General features: G+C 35.9%; 1 protein-coding gene and 1 non-coding gene across 2 annotated transcripts; one reads left to right on the forward strand and one right to left on the reverse strand.

Annotated features, from left to right (window-relative positions):
- Nucleotides 1-813: 813 nt before the first annotated feature.
- LOC130947087 (small nucleolar RNA R71) lies at nt 814-921 on the reverse strand. Its single transcript, XR_009072499.1, has one exon. It is a non-coding gene; the product is annotated as a small nucleolar RNA R71 (small nucleolar RNA).
- An 18939-nt stretch (nt 922-19860) lies between these two features.
- LOC130944053 (NAC domain-containing protein 90) lies at nt 19861-21423 on the forward strand. The gene is made up of 3 exons (XM_057872176.1): nt 19861-20095; nt 20173-20465; nt 20666-21423. The coding sequence occupies exons 1-3, from the start codon at nt 19936-19938 to the stop codon at nt 21005-21007; spliced, it is 795 nt and encodes a 264-aa protein (XP_057728159.1). The 5' UTR covers nt 19861-19935; the 3' UTR covers nt 21008-21423.
- The last annotated feature ends 788 nt before the right edge of the window (nt 21424-22211 follow it).

Raw genomic sequence — 22211 nt, forward strand, 5'->3', positions numbered from 1 at the left:
CACTTTCAATTTTCGAAAATTATCAATCAAATTTTCAAAATGTTTTCAAAATCTTTTAATTGAATTTTCGAAAATCCTCTTCCCTCCTTCTCACATCCTTCTATTTATGGAGTACCACTCCTTCTAAATGCACAATTCGAACCTTATCTAATTGAAGTTCGAATTCTTCTTCTCCTTCTTCTTTCTATTTCTCTTTTCCTCTGACATTTCAAGGAATCTCTATACTGTGACATAGAGGATTCCACATTTTCTTTTTCTCTTCTCTTTCATATGAGCAGGAGCAGAGACAAAGGCATTCTTGTTGAAGCTGATCCTGAACCCGAAAGGACCTTGAAGAGAAAGCTAAGAGAAGCCAAAGCACAACTCTCTTTAGAGGACCTGACCGAATTCTTCAAAGAAGAAGAACCCATGGCAGCCGAAAACAACAACAATGCCAACAATGCAAGGAAGGTGCTGGGTGACTTTACTGCACCTATTCCCGACTTCTATGGGAGAAGCATCTCTATCCCTGCCATTGGAGCAAACAACTTTGAGCTTAAGCCTCAATTAGTTTCTCTAATGCAACAGAATTGCAAGTTCCATGGACTTCCAATGGAAGATCCTCATCAGTTTTTAGCTGAATTCTTGCAAATCTGTGACACAGTCAAGACTAATGGGGTTAACCCTGAGGTCTACAGACTGATGCTATTCCCTTTTGCTGTAAGAGACAGAGCTAGAATATGGTTGGATTCTCAACCTAAAGAAAGCCTGGACTCTTGGGAAAAGCTAGTCAATGCCTTCTTGGCAAAGTTCTTTCCACCACAAAGATGGAGTAAGCTTAGAGTGGAAGTCCAAACCTTCAGACAGAAGGATGGAGAATCCCTCTATGAAGCTTGGGAAAGATACAAACAATTAATCAGAAGATGTCCTTCAGACATGCTTTCTGAATGGAGCATCATAGGTATTTTCTATGATGGTCTCTCTGAACTATCTAAGATGTCCTTGGATAGCTCTGCTGGAGGATCTCTTCATCTGAAGAAGACGCCTGCAGAAGCTCAAGAGCTAATTGAAATGGTTGCAAATAACCAATTCATGTACACTTCTGAAAGGAATCCTGTGAACAATGGGACTAGTCAGAAGAGAGGAGTTCTTGAGATTGACACTCTGAATGCCATATTGGCTCAGAACAAGATATTGACTCAACAAGTCAATTTGATTTCTCAAGTCTGTCTGGAATGCAAAATGCACCAAACAGTACTAAGGATGCTTCATCTGAGGAAGAAGCTTATGATCCTGAGAACCCTTCCATGGAAGAGGTGAATTACCTAGGAGAACCCTATGGAAATACCTACAATTCTTCATGGAGAAATCACCCAAATCTCTCATGGAAGAATCAAGAGAGACCTCAACAAGGTTTCAATAACAATAATGGTGGAAGAAACAGGTTTAGCAATGGCAAGCCTTTTCCATCATCTTCTCAGCAACAGACAGAGAGTTCTAAGCAGAATACTTCTGACTTAGCAACAATGGTCTCTGATCTAATAAAGACCACTCAAAGTTTCATGAATGAAACAAGGTCCTCCATCAAAAATTTGGAAGGACAAGTGGGTCAGCTGAGCAAGAAGGTTACTGAACTCCCTCCTAGTACTCTCCCAAGTAATACAGAAGAAAATCCAAAAGGAGAGTGCAAGGCCATCAACATGGCCGAATATGGAGAGGAAAGAGAGGAAGAAGACGCCACTGAGAAAGACCCCAGTGGGCGTGCACCACTCTCCTCTGAGTTCCTCAATGAGGAACAATGGGAATCTGAGGCTCAAAATGAGACCATAGAGATTCCATTGGACTTACTTCTGCCATTCATGAGCTCTGATGAGTATTCTTCCTCTGAAGAGGATGAGTATGTCACTGAAGAGCAAGTTGCTAAATACCTTGGAGCAATCATGAAACTAAATGACAAGTTATTTGGAAATGAGACTTGGGAGGATGAACCTCCCTTGCTCACCAAAGAACTGGATGACTTGTCTAGGCAGAAACTGCCTCAAAAGAAGCAGGATCCCGGGAAGTTTTCTATACCTTGTACCATAGGCACCATGACCTTCAAGAAGGCCTTGTGTGACTTAGGGTCAAGTGTGAACCTCATGCCCCTCTCTGTAATGGAGAAATTAGGGATCTTAGAGGTGCAAGCTGCAAGAATCTCATTAGAGATGGCAGAAAACTCAAGAAAACAAGCCCATGGACTTGTAGAGGATATTCTGGTTAAAGTTGAAGACCAGTACATTCCTACTGATTTCATAGTCCTAGAGACTGGGAAGTGCATGAATGAATCCATCATCCTTGGCAGACCCTTCCTAGCCACAGCAAAAGCTGTGATTGATGTTGACAGAGGAGAGTTAATCATTCAAGTGAATGAAAAATCCTTGGTGTTTAAGGCCCAAGGATATCCCTCTGTCATCATGGAGAGGAAGCATGAAGAGCTCCTCTCAAAACAGAGCCAAACAGAGCCCCCACAGTCAAACTCTAAGTTTGGTGTTGGGAGGCTACAACCAAACTCTAAGTTTGGTGTTGAAACCCCACATTCAAACTCTAAGTTTGGTGTTGGGAGGTTTCAACACGGTTCTGAGCATTTCTGAGGCTCCATGAGAGCCCTCTGTCAAGCTAATGACATTAAAGAAGCGCTTGTTGGGAGGCAACCCAATGTTTTATAATTAATTATTTTCTTTTGTTATTTTATCTTTTTTGTAGGTTGATGATCATAAGAAGTCACAAAACAATGAAAAAAGCAAAAACAGAATGAAAAACAGGAAGAAAAACAGCACACCCTGGAGGAGAAGAAGCTGGCGTTCAAACGCCAGTAATGCTAGCTGTTGGGCGTTTAACGCCCAGTCTGGCACCATTCTGGGCGTTTAACGCCAGAAAGGGGCACCAGACTGGCGTTAAACGCCAGTAAAGGGCAACAACCTGGCGTTAAACGCCAGGAATGGGCACCAGCCCGGCGTTTAACGCCAGAAATAGCTCAAAACGTGATTTTGAGCAACATTTGGTGCAGGGATGACTTTTCCTTGACACCACAGGATCTGTGGACCCCACAGGACCCCACCATCAATCTCTCTCTTCTTCCCCCACTCACCAATCACCTCAATACCTCTTCCCCAAAAACCCTTCACCTATCAAATCCCATCTTTCTCTTCACCACTCACATCCATCCTTCATAAATCCCCACCAACCTCACCCTTCAAAATTCAAACCACTTTCCCTCCCAAACCCACCCATAATGGCCGAACTTCCTTCCCCCCTCTCTCCTATATATACCCTTCTTCAACACTTCATTTTCACACCACCATCTCCCTCTTCCTCATTTCTTCTTCTTCTACTCTCTTCTTTCTTCTTTTGCTCGAGGACGAGCAAACATTTTAAGTTTGGTGTGGTAAAAGTGTTGCTTTTGTTTTTCCATAACCATTTATGGCATCCAAGGCCGGAGAAACCTCTAAAAAGAGGAAAGGGAAGGCAAAAGCTTCCACCTCCGAGTCATGGGAGATGGATAGATTCCTCTCAAGGGTGCATCAAGTCCACTTCTATGAAGTTGTGGCCTTGAAGAAGGTGATCCCCGAGGTCCCCTTTTCACTCAAAAAAGGGTGAATATCCGGAGATCCGCCATGAGATCCGAAGAAGAGGTTGGGAAGTACTCACCAACCCCATTCAACAAGTCGGAATCTTGATGGTTCAAGAGTTCTATGCCAATGCATGGATCACCAAGAACCATGACCAAAGTGTGAACCCGAATCCAAAGAATTATCTCACTATGGTTCGGGGGAAATACTTGGATTTTAGTCCGGAGAGTGTAAGGGTGGCGTTCAACTTGCCTATAATGCAAGGAGATGAGCATCCTTACACTAGAAGGGTCAACTTTGATCAAAGGTTGGACCAAGTCCTCACGGTCATATGTGAAGAGGGCGCACAATGGAGGCAAGATTCAAGAGGAAAGCCGGTTCAATTGAGAAGGCATGACCTCAAGCCCGTGGCTAGAGGATGGTTAGAGTTCATACAACGCTCAATCATCCCCACTAGCAACCGGTCCGAAGTTACCATAGACCGGGCCATCATGATCCATAGTATCATGATTGGAGAAGAAATAGAGGTTCATGAGGTTATAGCCCAAGAACTCTATAAGGTGGCGGACAAGACCTCCACCTTGGCAAGGTTAGCCTTTCCTCATCTCATGTGTCACCTCTGTTATTCAGTTGGAGTTGACATAGAGGGAGACATTCCCATTGATGAGGACAAGCCCATCACCAAGAAAAGGATGGAGTACACAAGAGACCCCTCTCACCATGAGATCCCTGAGATGCCTCAAGGGATGCACTTTCCTCCACAAAATTATTGGGAGCAATTAAACACCTCCCTAGGAGAATTGAGTTCCAACATGGGACAACTAAGGGTGGAGCATCAAGAACACTCCATTCTCCTCCATGAAATTAGAGAAGATCAAAGAATCATGAGGGAGGAGCAACAAAGACAAGGAAGAGACATTGAGGAGCTCAAGCACTCCATAGGATCTTCAAGAGCAAGAAAGAGCCGCCATCACTAAGGTGGACCCGTTCCTTGATTTCCTTGTTCTTTATTCTTCTGTTTTTCGATTTTAATGCTTATGTTTATCCATGTTTGTGTCTTATGATCATTAGTGTCTTAGTGTCTATGCCTTAAAGTTATGAATGTCCTATGAATCCATCACCTTTCTTGAATAAAAATGTGCTTAATTGAAAAGGAAAGAATTGCATGAATTCTGAATTTTATAGTAGTTTAATTATTTTGATGTGGTGGCAACACTTTTGTTCTTTGAATGTATGCTTGAACAGTGCATATGTCTTTTGAACTTGTGGTTCATGAATGTTGGCTCTTGAAAGAATGATGAAAAAGGAGACATGTTACTGAGGATCTGAAAAATCATTAAAAATGATTCTTGAAGCAAGAAAAAGCAGTGAATACAAAAAAGAGAAAGAAGGAAGCAAACGAAAAAAAAAAAACCGAAAAAAAAAAAGAAAAAAAAGAAAGAAAAAGAAAGGAATAAGAGTTGTGATCCAAGGCAAATAAGAGTGTGCTTAAGAACCCTGGATACCTCTAATTGGGGACTTTAGCAAAGCTGAGTCACAATCTGAAAAGGTTCACCCAATTATGTGTCTGTGGCATGTATGTATCCGGTGGTAATACTGGAAGACAGAGTGCTTTGGGCCACAGCCAAGACTCAATAAATAGCTATGTTCAAGAATCATCATACTTTACTAAGAGAATCATTGACACTATCTGGATTCTAAGTTCCTAAAGAAGCCAACCATTCTGGATTTCAAAGGATAAAGTGAGATGCCAAAACTGTTCAGAGGCAAAAAGCTGAAAGCCCCGCTCATCTAATTAATACTGATCTTCATAGATGTTTTTGGAATTCATTGCATATTCTCTTCTTTTTATCTTATTTGATTTTCAGTTGCTTGAGGACAAGCAACAATTTAAGTTTGGTGTTGTGATGAGCGGATAATTTGTATACTTTTTGGCATTGTTTTTAGTATGTTTTTGATATGATATAGTTAGTTTTTAGTATATTTTTATTAGTTTTTAATTAAAATTCACTTTTCTGGACTTTACTATGAGTTTGTGTGTTTTTCTGTGATTTCAGGTATTTTCTGGCTGAAATTGAGGGACCTGAGCAAAAATCTGATCCTGAGACCAAAAAGGACTGCAGATGCTGTTGGATTCTGACCTCCCTGCATTCGAAGCGGATTTTCTGGAGCTACAGAAGCCCAATTGGCGCGCTCTCAACGGCGTTGGAAAGTAGACATCCTGGGCTTTCCAGCAATATATAATAGTCCATACTTTGCCCAAGATTTGATGGCCCAAACCGGCGTTCAAAGTCACCTCAAGGAATCCCAGCGTTAAACGCTGGAACTGGCACCCAAATGGGAGTTAAACGCCCAAACTGGCACCAAAGCTGGTGTTTAACTCCAAGAAGAGTCTCTACACGAAATTGCTTCATTTCTCAGCCCAAGCACACACCAAGTGGGCCCGGAAGAGGATTTTTATGTCATTTACTCATTTCTGTACACCCTAGGCTACTAGTTTCTTATAAGTAGGACCTTTTACTATTGTATGGAAATCTTTTGATCACTTTTAAATCTTTTGATCATTTTTAGATCTCTAGATCATCTTTGGACATTTTAGTTCTTAGATCATTGGGAGGCTGGCCATTCGGCCATGCCTAGACCTTATGCTTATGTATTTTCAACGGTGGAGTTTCTACACATCATAGATTAAGGTGTGGAGCTCTGCTGTACCTCGAGTATTAATGCAATTACTATTGTTCTTCCATTCAAATTCCGCTTGTTCTTTATCCAAGATATCACTTGTTCTTCAACATGATGAAGGTGATGATTGACGCCCATCACCATTCTCACTCATGAACAAAGTGACTGACAACCACTCTTGTTCTACAAGCATTTGAGGCTTGGTGAATATCTCTTGGATTCCTGATTGCACGATGCATGGTTGATCGCCTGACAATCGAGTGCTCGCCTGACAAACGAGCCAACCATTCCGTGAGATCAGAGTCTTCGTGGTATAGGCAAGAACTGATGGCAGCATTCAAGAGAATCCGGAAGGTCTAACCTTGTCTGTGGTATTCTGAGTAGGATTCAATGATTGAATGACTGTGACGTGCTTCAAACCTGTAACCTACTGGGCGTTAGTGACAGACGCAAAAGAGTTATTCTATTCCGGTAGGGGAGGGAACCACACCGGTGATTGGCAGCACTGTGACAGAGTGTGTGCATTAGCTTTCACTGCGAGGATGGGAGGTAGCTGCTGACAACAGTGAGACCCTATACGAGCTTGCCATGGAAAGGAGTAAGAAGGGTTGGATGAAGACAGTAGGAAAGCAGAGAGACGGAAGGGAAGGCATCTTCATGCGCTTATCTGAAGTTCATACCAATGAATTACATAAGTATCACTATCTTTACCTTTATGTTATTTTCGTTCATCACCATATATATCTGAGTTTGCCTGACTAAGATTTACAAGATGACCATAGCTTGCTTCAATACTAACAATCTCCGTGGGATCGACCCTTACTCACGTAAGGTTTATTACTTGGACGACCCAGTGCACTTGCTGGTTAGTTGTGCGAAGTTGTGTAATGCCATGGTATTGAGCGCACCAAGTTTTTGGAGCCATTACCAGGGATTATGAGAGTTGTGAAAAAGTATAGTTCACAATTTCGCGCACCAATCATGATGAACATCAAGAACATAATTTTGAAAAATTTTTGATGCAAAGAAAATATGCAAGACACCAAACTTAGAAATCTTTAATGCATGGAAAATATGAATGCAAAAATGCACATGAAAAACAACAAACAACACAAAACAAGAAATCATCAAGATCAAACAAGAGGACTTATCAAGAACAACTTGAAGATCATGAAGAACACTATGAATGCATGAGATTTTCGAAAAAATGCAAGAAAAATTTTAAAGCATGCAATTGACACCAAACTTAAGAATTAACACAAGACTCAAACAAGAAACACAAAATATTTTTGGTTTTTATGATTTTCTAATTTTTTTGGATTTTTATTATTTTTTTTTCAAAAATATTTTTGGAAAAACGAAAAATAAAAGAAAAATTTTGAAAAAGATTTTTGAAAAGAAAATTACCTAATCTGAGCAACAAGATGAACCGTCAGTTGTCCATACTCGAACAATCCCCGGCAACGGCGCCAAAAACTTGGTGGACGAAATTGTGATCCATATTCTAACTATTTTGAGATGAAGGCTTCTAAGGGGCACCAGCTGAATTCACAACTCCGTTCAACTAACCAGCAAGTGTACTGGGTCGTCCAAGTAATAAACCTTACGTGAGTAAGGGTCGATCCCACAGAGATTGTTGGTATGAAGCAAGCTATGGTCACCTTGTAAATCTCAGTTAGACAGATTAAAAAGTTATGGGTTTCGAAAATTAATAATAAAAGGAAATAATAAAAGGGATAGAATACTTATGCAGATTCATCGGTAGGAATTTCAGATAAGCATATGGAGATACTGTATGACTCAAGGACGCCTGCTCTCCTACCGCTTCTACTCAGTCCTTCTTACTCATTTCCATGGCAAGCTTTGTTTAGGGGTTCACCATCAGCGGTGGCTACTTTCAATCCTCTCGGGAAAATGATCCTATGCGGCTGTCACTCGCACGGCTAATCGTCTGGAGGCATCACCCATGGTTGATGGCTACATCCCATCCTCGCAGTGAAAACTAATGCTCACGCACTCTGTCACAGTACGGCTAATCACTGGTTGGTTCCCGCGCCTACTGGAATAGAATCCCTTGATTCTTTTGCGTCTGTCACTAACGCCCAGCACTTGCAAGTTTGAAGCACGTCACAGTCATTCATTACCGGAATCCTACTCGGAATACCACAGACAAGGTTAGACTTTCCGGATTCCCAGGATCCTACTCGGAATACCACAGACAAGGTGAGACTTTCCGGATCCTCATAAATGCCGCCATCTGTCTAGCTTATACCACGAAGATTCTGTTGGGGAATCTAAGAGATACACGTTCAAGCTCTGTTGCATATAGAACGGAAGTGGTTGTCAATCACGCGCGTTCATAAGTGAGAATGATAATGAGGGTTATCTAACTCATCACATTCATCATGTTCTTGGGTACGAATGAATATCTTGGAATAAGAATAAAAGAGGAATTGAATAAAAGAAAATAGAATTTCATTAATACTTGAGGTACAGCAGAGCTCCACACCCTTAATCTATGGTGTGCAGAAACTCCACCGTTGAAAGTACATAAGTAAAAGAGGTTCAGGCATGGCCGAATGGCCAGCCCTCTCCATGATCAAGTGACCGAATGAATAAAGACTTAAAGTGGTCAAAAGATGTCTAATACAATAGATAAATGTCCTATATATACTAGACTAGCTACTAGGGTTTACATGAGTAAGTAATTGATGCATAAATCCACTTCCGGGGCCCACTTGGTGTATGTTTGGGCTGAGCTTGATCAATCCACGAGCTGAGGCTTCTCTTGGAGTTGAACTTTGAGTTATGACGTGTTTTGGGCGTTCAACTCCGGATCATGACGTTTTTCTGGCGTTTAACTCCAGACAGCAGCATGTACTTGGCGTTCAACGCCAAGTTACGTCGTCATTCTTCGAATAAAGTATGGACTATTATATATTGCTGGAAAGCCCTGGATGTCTACTTTCCAACGCCGTTGAGAGCGCGCCATTTGGAGTTCTGTAGCTCCAGAAAATCCATTTTGAGTGCAGGGAGGTCAGATTCCAACAGCATCAGCAGTCCTTTTGTCAGCCTCTTTCAGAGTTTTGCTCAAATCCCTCAATTTCAGCCAGAATTTACCTGAAATCACAGAAAAACACACAAACTCATAGTAAAGTCCAGAAATGTGAATTTAACATAAAAACTAAGGAAAACATCCCTAAAAGTAGCTTAAACTTACTAAAAACTATCTAAAAATAATGCCAAAAAGCGTATAAATTATCCGCTCATCAGTGGTCACAGATTTTATGCACAGATAGGGTACAAAAATTAAAAGATTGCAATGATGTTGTGCTGAAAAAGGTTCATTTAGAGAGATAAAAGTAATGATGCAGAAAATGCCAAACCATTTTGAAACCATGAATTCCACGGTTACTGGTTACTACCAACATACTTATGAATCTTTTTTATTTGTTTTATTTTTCTTTTTTAGATTAGTAAATTAAACATTTAATTCTTTTTGCATTTGTTATTGTTAAATGATGAGACTGAACAGTGAAGAATTGTTTAAGTATGCTCAGTTTTATTTAGATATATTGAATTTATGATAAGTTGTTTAAGTATGTTTAGTTTTTTTTAGATATATTGTTATATGAATCTTTTTTATGTTTAGATAAACACAAATGGGAGGAAGAGATCCTAGTTCTATTGCAGTCCAATGTAATGAGGACAACAAAGCTATGGACATAGAGCATGAGGTTGCTACTAATGAGGGACAACAGGCTAATGAGGGACAACAGGCTAAGGAGGTACAGCAGGCTAACGAGGGACAGCAAGCTAATGAGGGACAGCAGGCTACTCGCAAGGGAAAAAAGTCTTATGTTTGGACGCATTTTAAACAGCTTCCATTTAGCGAGACCAATGGAGAGCACAAGGCCAAATGTAATCACTGTCGAAAAGTATATCTATGTCATCCAACTAGACATGGCACAAATTCTTTGAATAAACATTTGAAAATTTTTCACAAGTGGATATTTACAAAAGCAGGCAAAAATGGGACACTTCATGGTTATATGCCTAAAGTTGGTGAAGAAGGTGAAGCCGGCAAAACTTTCAAAGTCAATGGCTATAGCGTGGAAGATTGTAGGAAGGCAATGGCTGAGTTTATTATCCTTGATGAACACCCTTTTAACGTGGTCAAAGGGATTGGGTTTCGCAAAATGATTAATCGGTTTGAGCCAAAATTCACTGTACCATCCAGGATGACAATGTCAAGAGATTGCTTTCAGCTTTATTTAGATGAGAAGAAAAAACTTAAAGCTTGGTTGGCAAAGTCATGTGCTCGAGTTTGTTTGACATCAGATTGTTGGACATCAAATCAAAATTTTAGCTACATGAGCCTAACTGCACATTTCGTTGATGACGAATAGAAGCTACAAAAGAGAATTCTCAACTTTTGCTTGATTGAGAACCACAAGGGAGAAACAATAGGGAGAGAAATTGAGACATGTTTGAGAGAGTGGGGAATTGAAAAGGTCTTCACAATCACATTAGACAATGCATCTTCAAATGATGGGGCTATCACTTACCTTCAAAGAAAACTAGCTGCAAGGGGTGGATTGGTGTGCGGAGGAAAATATTTGCAAATGAGGTGTTGTGCTCATATTCTCAACTTGATAGTGAATGAAGGAATTAAAGAGCAACATGCCTCCATTGAAAGCATTCGAAATGCTGTTAGGTATGTTAGATCTTCTCCCCAAAGAATTAAAAAATTTAAAGAATGCATTGAGGCTGAGTTGATAGAGTCTAAAAGTCTTGGTTGTTTAGATGTTCCAACTAGATGGAATTCCACCTATCTAATGTTGGAACATGCTGAAAAATTTGAAAAAGCTTTTGATAGACTTTATGATCAAGAAACTGATTTTTTTAGATGGTTTGGAGAGGATAGTGGGGGTAAAAAGAAAGTTGGTCCACCCACGGCACTTGATTGGCAACATGCTAGGCTATTCATTGATTTTTTGAGAATCTTCTATGAGATTACTTTGTGATTCTCATCTTCTTTACATGTTACTTCAAACAAATGCTTTCATGAAATTGCGTCTATAAATTCTCAACTAACATCTTGGAGCCACAACAATTCTGAATTATTGGGAACTATGGCATGCTCTATGAAGGCTAAATACGATAAATATTGGGGACCAGTTGACAAGTTTAATCCTTTGATACTTGTTGCCGTAGTTTTAGATCCTCGATACAAACTTGATTATCTTTCTTGGTGTTTGGAGGATGTATATGATAAGGAAGTGGCTACTAGTATGACTAGTTTTGTGAAATTTACATTGGAGACATTGTACAAATTTTATTCAAAAGAAATTGTAGATGATAAAGTTTTTGATGATGGTGTCAGTTCCTCTAGAACTGTTTTGGATGATAAAGACAGTAGTCAGTTTAGTGCTAGGTGTGTTGCTGCAAATAGAGTGAATTTGTGGAAAAAACAAAAGAAGGAAAAAGCTAATGCAGATAGCAAATCTGATGTTGAGAAATATTTGGCCGAAGATCCTGTGGACATCGAAGATGAGAATTTTGATATATTGGCTTGGTGGAAATTAAATGGATCAAAATATAGAATTCTGTCTCCCATAGCCCGTGATGTCTTTGGTATTCCAGTTTCAACTGTTGCATCTGAATCATGCTTTAGTACCGGTGGGCGTGTGGTTGATCTTTATCGTAGCTCTTTGTCACCAAAAATGGCAGAAGCTTTAATCTGCACTCAAAGTTGGTTGTATCCTTCTAAGCAGATATTTGAAGAACTTGAGATTGATCAATTTGACAGTAGTGACAAGATTGTTAATGGTATATTTACTTTATGATGTCTTTACTTTTTTTTATTATTTAATTTAATTCATATGATGATCTTAAGAGACTAATTTTTATGTTTTGCAGATGTTACTAACACATCCACACAACAAGAATCAAGTTCACAACCTTGAGAGCAAGCTACCAATCAAATAAATTTTATTCTGTAGTTGTTTGCTACTAAATAGTTTGTTGTTATTGGTTGGTATGACACTATAAATTATTATTATTATTATTATGTTAATTTTGTGTTGGTTGTTAACTTTGTTTTAATTGTCTTTTGAATTTTGAATGTTTAGTGTGTAATTGACATAATTATTATTATGAAACTTTAAATTATTATTATTAGATTCTAAATTATTATTATTTGAATGTTACAATGTTATGGAATAATTATTTTCCAAAATTTAGAGGTTCAAAAAATATAGAATCTAATTTTTGGTGATGTCGTGATAAAGTTGATCAAGACCCGGGCTTCACCCGGTCTAGACCCGGCTTAAGTGTGGCCCGAAAGTAACACGATTTCATCGGGTCTAGGGCCGGGTTAGGGTCTCATAAATAGACCCGGTCATTATTTAGGGTCGGGTTCGGGTCACGGCGAACCCGGCTTCACCCGGCCCCATGTGCACCCCTAACAAACACTAGGAACAGAGTTAAACTCATAGAATCTAACATGCATGATCTCCTCAACAGTTTTAGAGTTCTTGTTATATACTCTATAAGTTTTGCTATTTGTGGAATAACCAAGAAAGATACCTTCATGTGTTTTAGGATCAAATTTTCCTAAATTTTCTTTGATATTCAGTATAAAACACTTGCAACCAAACAACACGAAAGTAATTAAGATTAGGTGGATGTCCTTTCCAAAGTTCATATGGAGTTTTCTTCAAGAACTTTCTTATGATGGTTCAATTTAAAACATAACAAGCTGTATTCACAGCTTCAGCTCATAAGAATTTGGGAACTTCATATTCACACAACATAGCTCTAGCTATTTCTTGTAAATTTCTATTTCTTCTTTTCACAATACTATTTTGTTATGGTGTTCTAGGGCATGAGAAGTTGTGTGATATGCCTAGTTCATCACAAAAAAATTCAAAATGTTGATTTTCAAATTCTGTGCCATGATCACTTCTAATTGAAATAATTTTTGAACTCTTTTCATTTTGAATCTTCTTGCTGAATTTTTCAAAAACAAAAAATGCTTCATGTTTATGAGCTAGAAAGGACACCCAACCAAACCTAGTGTAGTCATCCACAATAACCATTCCATAACGTTTTCCTCCAAGACATTGAGTCCTAGTTGGTCTGAACATATCGAGATGCCACAACTTCAATGGTTTCTTAGTAGAGACATTTTTCTTGGGTTTAAAAGAGTCTTTTGTTTGTTTACCCATTTGACAAGTATCATAAGTGATGTCTTTATCAAATTTAATGTTAGGAAGACCTCTTACTAAGCTTTTTTTTAACAAATTTAGAGATTTGTAACATGCTAGCATGTCCTAATCTCTTAAGCCATATCCATTTTTCAGATTTCATTGAAGAGAAACATGTCACATTTTGAACTTTAAGATCATCTAGTGGGAGACCATAAACATTGTCACTTCTTTTTGCAACAAATAAAACATCCCATGTTTTCTCATTAATGACCCTACAATCTAATTTCCAAAAGGTTACAGCATATCCAAGGTCACACAATTGACTTATGCTCAATAGGTTACGCTTTAACCCATCTACTAAAAAGACACTATCAATACAAGTAGAAAAATCTTTGCCAACCTTACCAATAGTAATTATTTTACCTTTACCATTATCTCTGAAAGTGACAAATCCTCCATCATACTTATTGAGTTTGATGAAGAAAGTATCATTTTCGGTCATATGCCTTGAACATCCACTATCAAGATACCACATGTCCAATTTCTTCTTGAATGTAAGGCAAACCTGCATGTTCTTCAACTGGCCTTAGATATCCAAATCCATTTAGATCCTCCTATGTGAAATCTTCTTAGTTATCCAAGAGCATTATAATCATAAACAACTTTATACAATTTACTATCATTACCAAAAGACCTTAGAAAGATGAAGCATTGTTGAGGATTATGACCTTTTCTGTTGCATTTATAGCAATGGTTCTTGCTCACTGATTTTTGTGGCTTACTGAAAATTTTTGGGTTGACAATCTTGGAAGAGAAAACTTTAGATTTTTTTATCATTTTGTTTGAAAACAGCCTTACTTTTCTCTTTGAATCCAAGTCCAGATTTTTCACAACCAAATCTTTGACCAACAAGTAATTGTCAAGATTTTGTGAACCTTGAACAAATTTTGCTAAGTCTTCATTAAGGTTTTTATTTTTTTTTTTGTTCAGCCTTTCATTTTCAGTAATCAAATCAGTGGAGGCAGTGACCGTATGCTTGAGTTTGAATTTGTTTAATTCAGCTCTTAAAGCATTGTTTTCTTCTTTTAAAAAAATTTCATCACAAGCTTCGTTTACCTTTACTTTTTCCAATAAAAATTCATTTTCAGTTCTCAATGCTTCATTGTCTTTCTTGCATTTAATATATTTATCTAAGAATTTCTTCGATATCACAGTAAAATCTTTGATAATGTAGTGCAATTCATCAATAGACAGGTCAGAAAGATCTACCTCATCTTCATTAGCGTGATTAGCCATTAAGCATATTTGAACCTCTTGATTTGAATCTTCCGAACGGGTGTCATTTTCCAAGTCTTCCCATGTTGCCATCATCACTTTCTTTTTGTCCTTCTTTGATTTTTCGCCTTTCTTTAATTGAGGACAATTTGACTTGAAGTGACCCGGTTCTTTGCATTGGTGACAGGTGAACTTGGTTTGATCCTTCTTGAAGTCTTTGCATGAAGAACTTCCTTTGCCTTTGTTTTTGAATCTCAATAATCTTCTCATTTTTTTTTGCAAAGAGCACCATTTCTTCTTCTGAGAAATTGTCATCAGATTTCTCTTCTTTGACTGTCATTCTTGATTCCAGTGCTATACTTTTTTTTGTCATATTTGTCTTGAGACATGTGAGTAGTTTCATAGGCCAGCAGCTTGCCTCTTAGCTCATCATAGGTAATTTTGATCAAATCATTTCTTTCAGAGATGGTTGTGCTTTTTACTTCCCATTTCTTAGTAAGAATCCTCAAGATCTTTCTTACCAAGGTTTCTTTGAAATTGCTCTTCCCCATGGCATCCAAGTTGTTAATGATTATTGAGAACCTTTCGAATATTTGATCGATGCTCTCGTCCTCCTTCATATTAAACATTTCATACTCCTTCATCAGCATATCAATTCAGGTCTCCCTCACTTGTTTAGTACATAGGTGAGTTTGAGCTTGTCCCAAATTTCTTTAACCATCTTGCACCTTAAAATTTTTCTGTATTCTTCAAAACTTATTGCGCAGTGCATTAGGTTGATTGCCTTTGCATTGAGTTCAACCTTCTTCTTTTGTTCCTCTGTCAACTCATTGTCTTCTTTTGCCACAACTTCTCCATCAACATTTTGCTTAGTTGGAACGTCTGCTCCGTTGAGAATAATCTTCCAAATGTTGTAGTTGATTGATTACACAAAGATTTTCATTCTCTCTTTCCAGTATGATTAATTGCTGCCATTGAAGTAAGGAGGTTTATTTTTCAACTGCCCCTCAGTAAGTGTGTACGCCATGATGTTAGGACCCATATTGTTGGTCATGGATCTTCGCTCTAAGCTGTGAAGTTTGACTCCTTGAGACCTTGCTTTGGATACCAATTGATGGAACTGCTAGAACTTGAGAAAGGGGAGTTGAATCAAGTTAGTTCAAAATTGAACTTCTTTTGCTTTGATTTTGTGGAAGCTAAATATGCAGGAGATTTTTTAATTTTGTCTCATACACATAACTTAAACGAAGAAGAGAAGAAGAGATAGAGGTCAGCAAGTATCCTGGTTCGATTTTTATGTGCCATGAAACCTACATCAAATCTCCACCACAACCATGGTAGAATTTTCACTATAATCAATAGATTACATTCATCAATACTATTGAATCACAACCTAATTCGACTAGTATCTACCATTAAACTTTCTTCACCAAAGCTCAGTTTTCCAAGTGTTGTCTCAACTTGGAAGGAGAATCTAAACAGATTCAAACTCACTAAGTGCTATCTCAACTTGGCAAGGGAAACTAATCCTAGTTCAACAACTCAATTATACAGAATTTTCAGTAGCTCTTTCATGCATCTTTTTTGTCTTTTCTCTCATGACTTTTTCACTCACATCATCAATCTTTTCTCAATACAAAAGATGACACAATATAGCCATAACAAAGAAAATCATAAATGAAGCACTAATAGAAGAAAAAAAATTCGTCTCAAGTATGTTGAGATGATGCTCATGAATTTGCTCTCTTTTTCTTCTTTTCAAATGTTGAAGTGAGGTATGTTTTATATCATCTGCTTGCTCTTCCAATTTGCCTCTTCAATTCCTTGTTTCTTCAACCTGTTGGAGCTGTCTCTGATGGCATGCAGTCCTTTTTCATCCTGCTCCATTAACTCTGCTGGTTGAGGAGCCATTCCACCACTTTTTGCTGTCTTTGAATTTGCTTTTTTTCTTGGCATGCATTTCTTTCTTCCCTCTACTCCATTATCTCTGCTATTCTAGGAGCTGCTCTACTACTTTTGCATTCTTGCAAGTTTGTATTTTTTTCTTCCATATTCTAAATGTTGCTTTACTGATATTCTTAGAGTAGTGAAATTGTCTTTTTGTCTTGTTGCTCTGCTAGAGCCACAATTGTCTTTGTTGTGTTGTTAATTCCTTTTTGTTTTAGCTGTCCGATCCTCCTTTCTCCATGATGAAGACAAATGCCTATTTTTCTACTTTGCAAATGCATAGGCTTCTATTTTTATTAAATGGTACTTGTTAAGTGCATTAGACTTGTGCATTAATTTAAAGCATTGAAGGAATATTCAAGCAACATGTTGGGTTGAGGATTGAATAATAGGCCTACACCACTAATATACACATTTAATAATATTGGACTTTTAATTCAAATTATTTTTGTCATCGTATATGAGTCCAAAATCAAACTTAGCTCCACAACAATAAATTTATTCTTGACTAATTGAATTATAAGATAATATAAAAAAAGATATATTATTTCTTAATATATTGTATCTAGGTTCAAATTTTAATGATGATCAAATAGTAAATAGAATTTTTAAATATGTATGTAAGTATATAATGTATTGGCGAGGATTATCAAATTCATTCGACGAAAAAAACCCAAGCTAAAAGTTATAACTCTCTCTAGTTCCAAAAAACAAGTTATAACCCTCCTCATAAAGAAAAGAAAAGAAAAGAAAAAAGTTATAAGATTAAATCTCTATTTTGGTTTTTGTGATTCACATAATTATTTATTTTGGTCTTCGAAATTTAAAATTACTTATACTGGTCCTCCATATTCAAGTTTTGACACCAATATGGTCTCTCAACTCTTTCCGACGATGATTAGATAAATGAAATGCTAAAATGACATGCTCCCTGCCACAGTGGATGATGAGTAAACGACGTTGTTTACTTTTGACATTTAAATAAGTCAAAAATGTCGTCGCTTTGTATATGAAGGGAGAAGAAACAATGGAGACCCAAAATAAAGCATTATTCTTCTTCTCTACCTCCACTATTCTTCATTTTTGACTCGTTTGAGTGTCAAGGGTAAACAACGTCGTTTATTCATCATCTAGCGTAGTAGGAAAGGTGCTATATCAGCATTTTGTTTATCTAGTTATAGCCAGAAAGAGTTGAGAGATCATATTGATGTCCAGACTTAAATCTAGAAGACTAATATAAATAATTTTAAATTTTAAGAACTAAATTAAGTAATCGCATAGATGTCAGATACCAAATGGATATTTGGAGAAGTTATAACATAAGTTATAACACAAAATCGGAAAGACCTATTCCCCTGCCCTGGCTGCTCACGCTTCGTGATTATTACGTATTTATTTCTTTTTATTTTGATGTGAGGATTACGTATTATTATTTCATTGAACGTCATGATGATGCATTATTTAATTGCTCATATTTCGCTTCGAATAGTTTATAATGAACTCCTATCTCTATTTCTCATGAGAGATCAATAATGCTTCAAGGTTCGTGGCTCGTGAGTTGCATGAACATGTATACGAAGGATTAATATTTTTTTATTAATATTAATTAATATTATATTTTTTAATTACTAAAATTTATAATTTAAAATTTAGTATTCAAAAATTTAAAATTTAATTAATATTATATTTTTTGAATATTACATATAAAAATATATTTACTAATTATTAATTTAAAATAATAATTTTTATTAATCATATAAAATTAGTTATTCACATTATCAACAAAATTTTAAACTATCTTTGGTATTTTATTTGTTTCAATTTTATTTCCATTTCATTTTAAATTTGTTTCAGGTATGTCTTTAAAGAGTAATATTACCAATAGAAACACCATTAATATCTATGGTGAAATCACTTTTTTTTTTAATTTAAACTGATGGAAGACGATACATAAATAGTTATATTTTTAACACATTATTTAATATAATAGTCACTTTTTGATATACATAAATTTTTTGCATTGATTTTTTTATTTATTTTATGCTATTTTTTATTTTTTTTTTAAATAAAAGGATAAAATTTTATTTTGATCATAAAAATTTTGATATTATATATATCATAAAATAATTTTTTTAAAAAATTTAAACTGATAAAAAGAGACACATAAATAATTATATCTTTAATATTAAATTGAAGTATTAATGAAATGTGGTAAGCTGGTATATTATTAATTAATAGGCTATTTTAATATTACTAAGTCATATAACATTGACGCCTGGGAATATAACCAAAGCATATTTAAAAGTATATAATTATATATTGTATATTACAATAATGTATTAAGATATGTACACTTAATTTCCGCAAAAACATACTATAGAATCCCATTAATTTGCTTCTCATTCTATCTATGGAACTTCTTTATTTCTTTTGATATAATTTACGTTTAAGTTATATTTTTCAATTAGACATTGGAGTAAAACAAATTTTTAGTGTTACAAAATTGCACCTTTAGATGAATAAAAAATTATCTACAAAACTTATGGTATAGTAAGTAAATCAGAGAATTACTATACTTGTGGTAGATATTATTATTTGATGAGAAATAATGTTAGAGAATATTAAAATTTATTATTTTTTGTTATTAGTTAGTTATTAATATTTAAAAATATAGAATAAAATATATTATTAAATTATTAAACTAAAACATTAAATTAAGAACAAAAAATAATAAATTTTAATAATTTATAATATTTTTGTTATTTATTATTTAATTTATGTGGTAGCTAGGCTTTGTGATTTGATTTAATGAAGGACTTGTTCCACCTATAAGATGATCTGGCCCAGCAGATAAGCAAAAGGATATGAGATTGACGGGTTTGGGCCTTTGGTGACTCGTTCAGCGATTCCTTTATGGGAGAGTCACACTCACATTCACATATGTGCGTCCTAATAAGCATAACTATACCATAAATAATCCATAATAATGCATTAATATTGGGGGCAAGCTAAGTAAGACGCTTTCTTGTTCCCACAACCGCGTGGAAGTTTCTACTTTCTAACATACATACATCGTCTCAGCTCAGAAGAAAATAATAAATAAATATACCTAATTTCACTCGGTGATTTTTCCATCTATATATATATGTTTGTCCCTGCTAGCTGTGCTTCCAAAATGTGCAACAACACATAAAGTAGTGTAAGTACACATCACCATTTTAATATAGTATATGGAGGATCCACCAACTGGTTTTCGGTTCTATCCAACAGAAGAAGAGCTAGTTGCTTTCTACCTAAACACCCAGCTTCAACTACAAGGCCACACGACTCACATCAACAGGGTCATTCCAGTGGTTGACATCAATGGCGTTGAGCCCTGGACTCTTCCATGTACGTAACCAAAACACATATATGTATGCTTCTGTATTTCTGTCTTAAGACAGTTAGTTATTTTGTATTGGTTGCAGCACTGGCGGGAGAGCTGTGTAGGGAAGAGAAGGAACAATGGTTCTTCTTTGTGCCTCGCCAAGAGAGGGAAGCCAGAGGGGGGAGGATCAGCAGAACCACTGCTTCTGGTTACTGGAAAGCCACCGGATCACCGGGGTACGTATACTCTTCCGATAACCAAGTGATCGGAGTCAAGAAAACCATGGTTTTCTACAAAGGAAAAGCTCCCACCGGTCGCAAAACTAAATGGAAGATGCATGAATACCGCGCCATCGTTCAAGCCCCTAACCAATCTCCCACGGCTATTCCTCAGGTATGCATACATAAGGTCAATGTGAAATTAGTTAAGATGGTAAATATAATTCCAAGTGGCTATCAGAATTTATTATTTTTTGTCATTATTTTGTTAAATTGATGACAAAAAAATAATAAATTCTGATAATCTATAGAATTTCTCTTTATAATTTAACTAATATATTTTTTTATGTTTTAAATTTGATTTTATACGTGTAGTTGAGGCACGAATTCAGCTTGTGTCGCGTGTACGTGATATCCGGAAGCTTCAGAGCATTTGATCGACGGCCACGGGAGGTGGTAGTGCCAAGAGTTCTTCGTCATGGTTCTTCTACAACAAGTGCTCAGCAGCGTCAAGGAGAATCATCAGCAAGGGTACAGGCCAATAATAATAATAATGGGTCGAGCTCGTCGGAAACTTCCCTTTCATCAGGTGGTCCTGATTTGCCACCAGATACTGGAGGAGGAGGGTCAAGTAGCAATTGGAATAGTAGTGAGGTTCAAGTTCAAGCTCAAGTTCAAGAACCACTATGGGAATGGGAACAACTCGATTGGCTATAAGCATGACTAACAATATCAATTCGTCAAGCCATGCATGCATTTCATCTCTCATCAAGACTCCTTCTCCACCACTTCAATAATTCCTCTGTTTTAAATTAATGGTCGCTTTCACTTTTTCGTTTTAACTTCATTTATTAGAAATAGTAAAATAGGGTATTTGAATAATTAACATGTGTAACACTATCAGGATTTGATTTTCACCGAGAAAATAAAGTAGGCGTAACTCTAATTAAGGAGGGATCATGTAATATTAGACTTCATTAGAAGCTAAAGTATAGCTTTTTACTTTTTTAAGCATATTGTATCATTTTATTTAGTTTATTTAGTTTGCATAGGTTAATTTGTAACCAAATTCCTCTTCTCATTAAAAAATTCATATGTAATAAACCTAGCTCTTCAATGGCAGAGCTTAATTAGAGCAATGGGGTCATGGTTCTAAATTTTTTATAAAAAAATTAGTAGTAATTTTTTAAAAAATAAAGAGTACTTCAATTGATTTAAATATTTTACTATAATTTAGGATATCCAAGTTTAATTTCTATTTTATGCTTTTATTGTAAAATAAATGCTTTGTTTCTCATTATAAAAATACGTTTTACTTCTTATTTTAAAATTAGGTATTTTTTATTTATTTAATTTAATATTATTTTATATATTACTGTTTATTTAATTTAATTTTTTATATGATAAAAAATATTAGAATATTTAATAAGTATTAATATTATTGTACTTGTATAAATTGATAAAAAAAATCAATAAATATTATAAATTTTAATTTTTATCCTTCTAATTTTTTTTACATATTTTACAGGATATATATTTAAATTTTTATACAAAATAATAATAAAAAATTAAAGAATTGATACATTTTTTAAGAGAAAGATTAATATTCAAGAAGGAGAACATATAATTTCTACAATATCAACACGTATAAATAATTTTTCTACTTTAATGAATCACGAAAAAAGTGAGATACAACCTTCAAAAATTCAAAGAGTTACATCAGATGAATTTAACCTTAAATTTTTATATTAAATTTTTGGCTCCCAAAATTTTGTTTCAAGTTTCAGTTGGTCAACGGATTTGTGATATTTAAACAATTTAAAGTTGTTCAATAACTTTAATTAGAAATAAAGATGAGATGTTGTATTTGTTTTTTTATTTTTTATTTTTTACTTTTTTTTTTTAATTTTAGTGACCTTGT

Source organism: Arachis stenosperma, chromosome 8 (assembly GCF_014773155.1).
Source record: "Arachis stenosperma cultivar V10309 chromosome 8, arast.V10309.gnm1.PFL2, whole genome shotgun sequence".
NCBI classification, from domain to species: domain Eukaryota; kingdom Viridiplantae; phylum Streptophyta; class Magnoliopsida; order Fabales; family Fabaceae; genus Arachis; species Arachis stenosperma.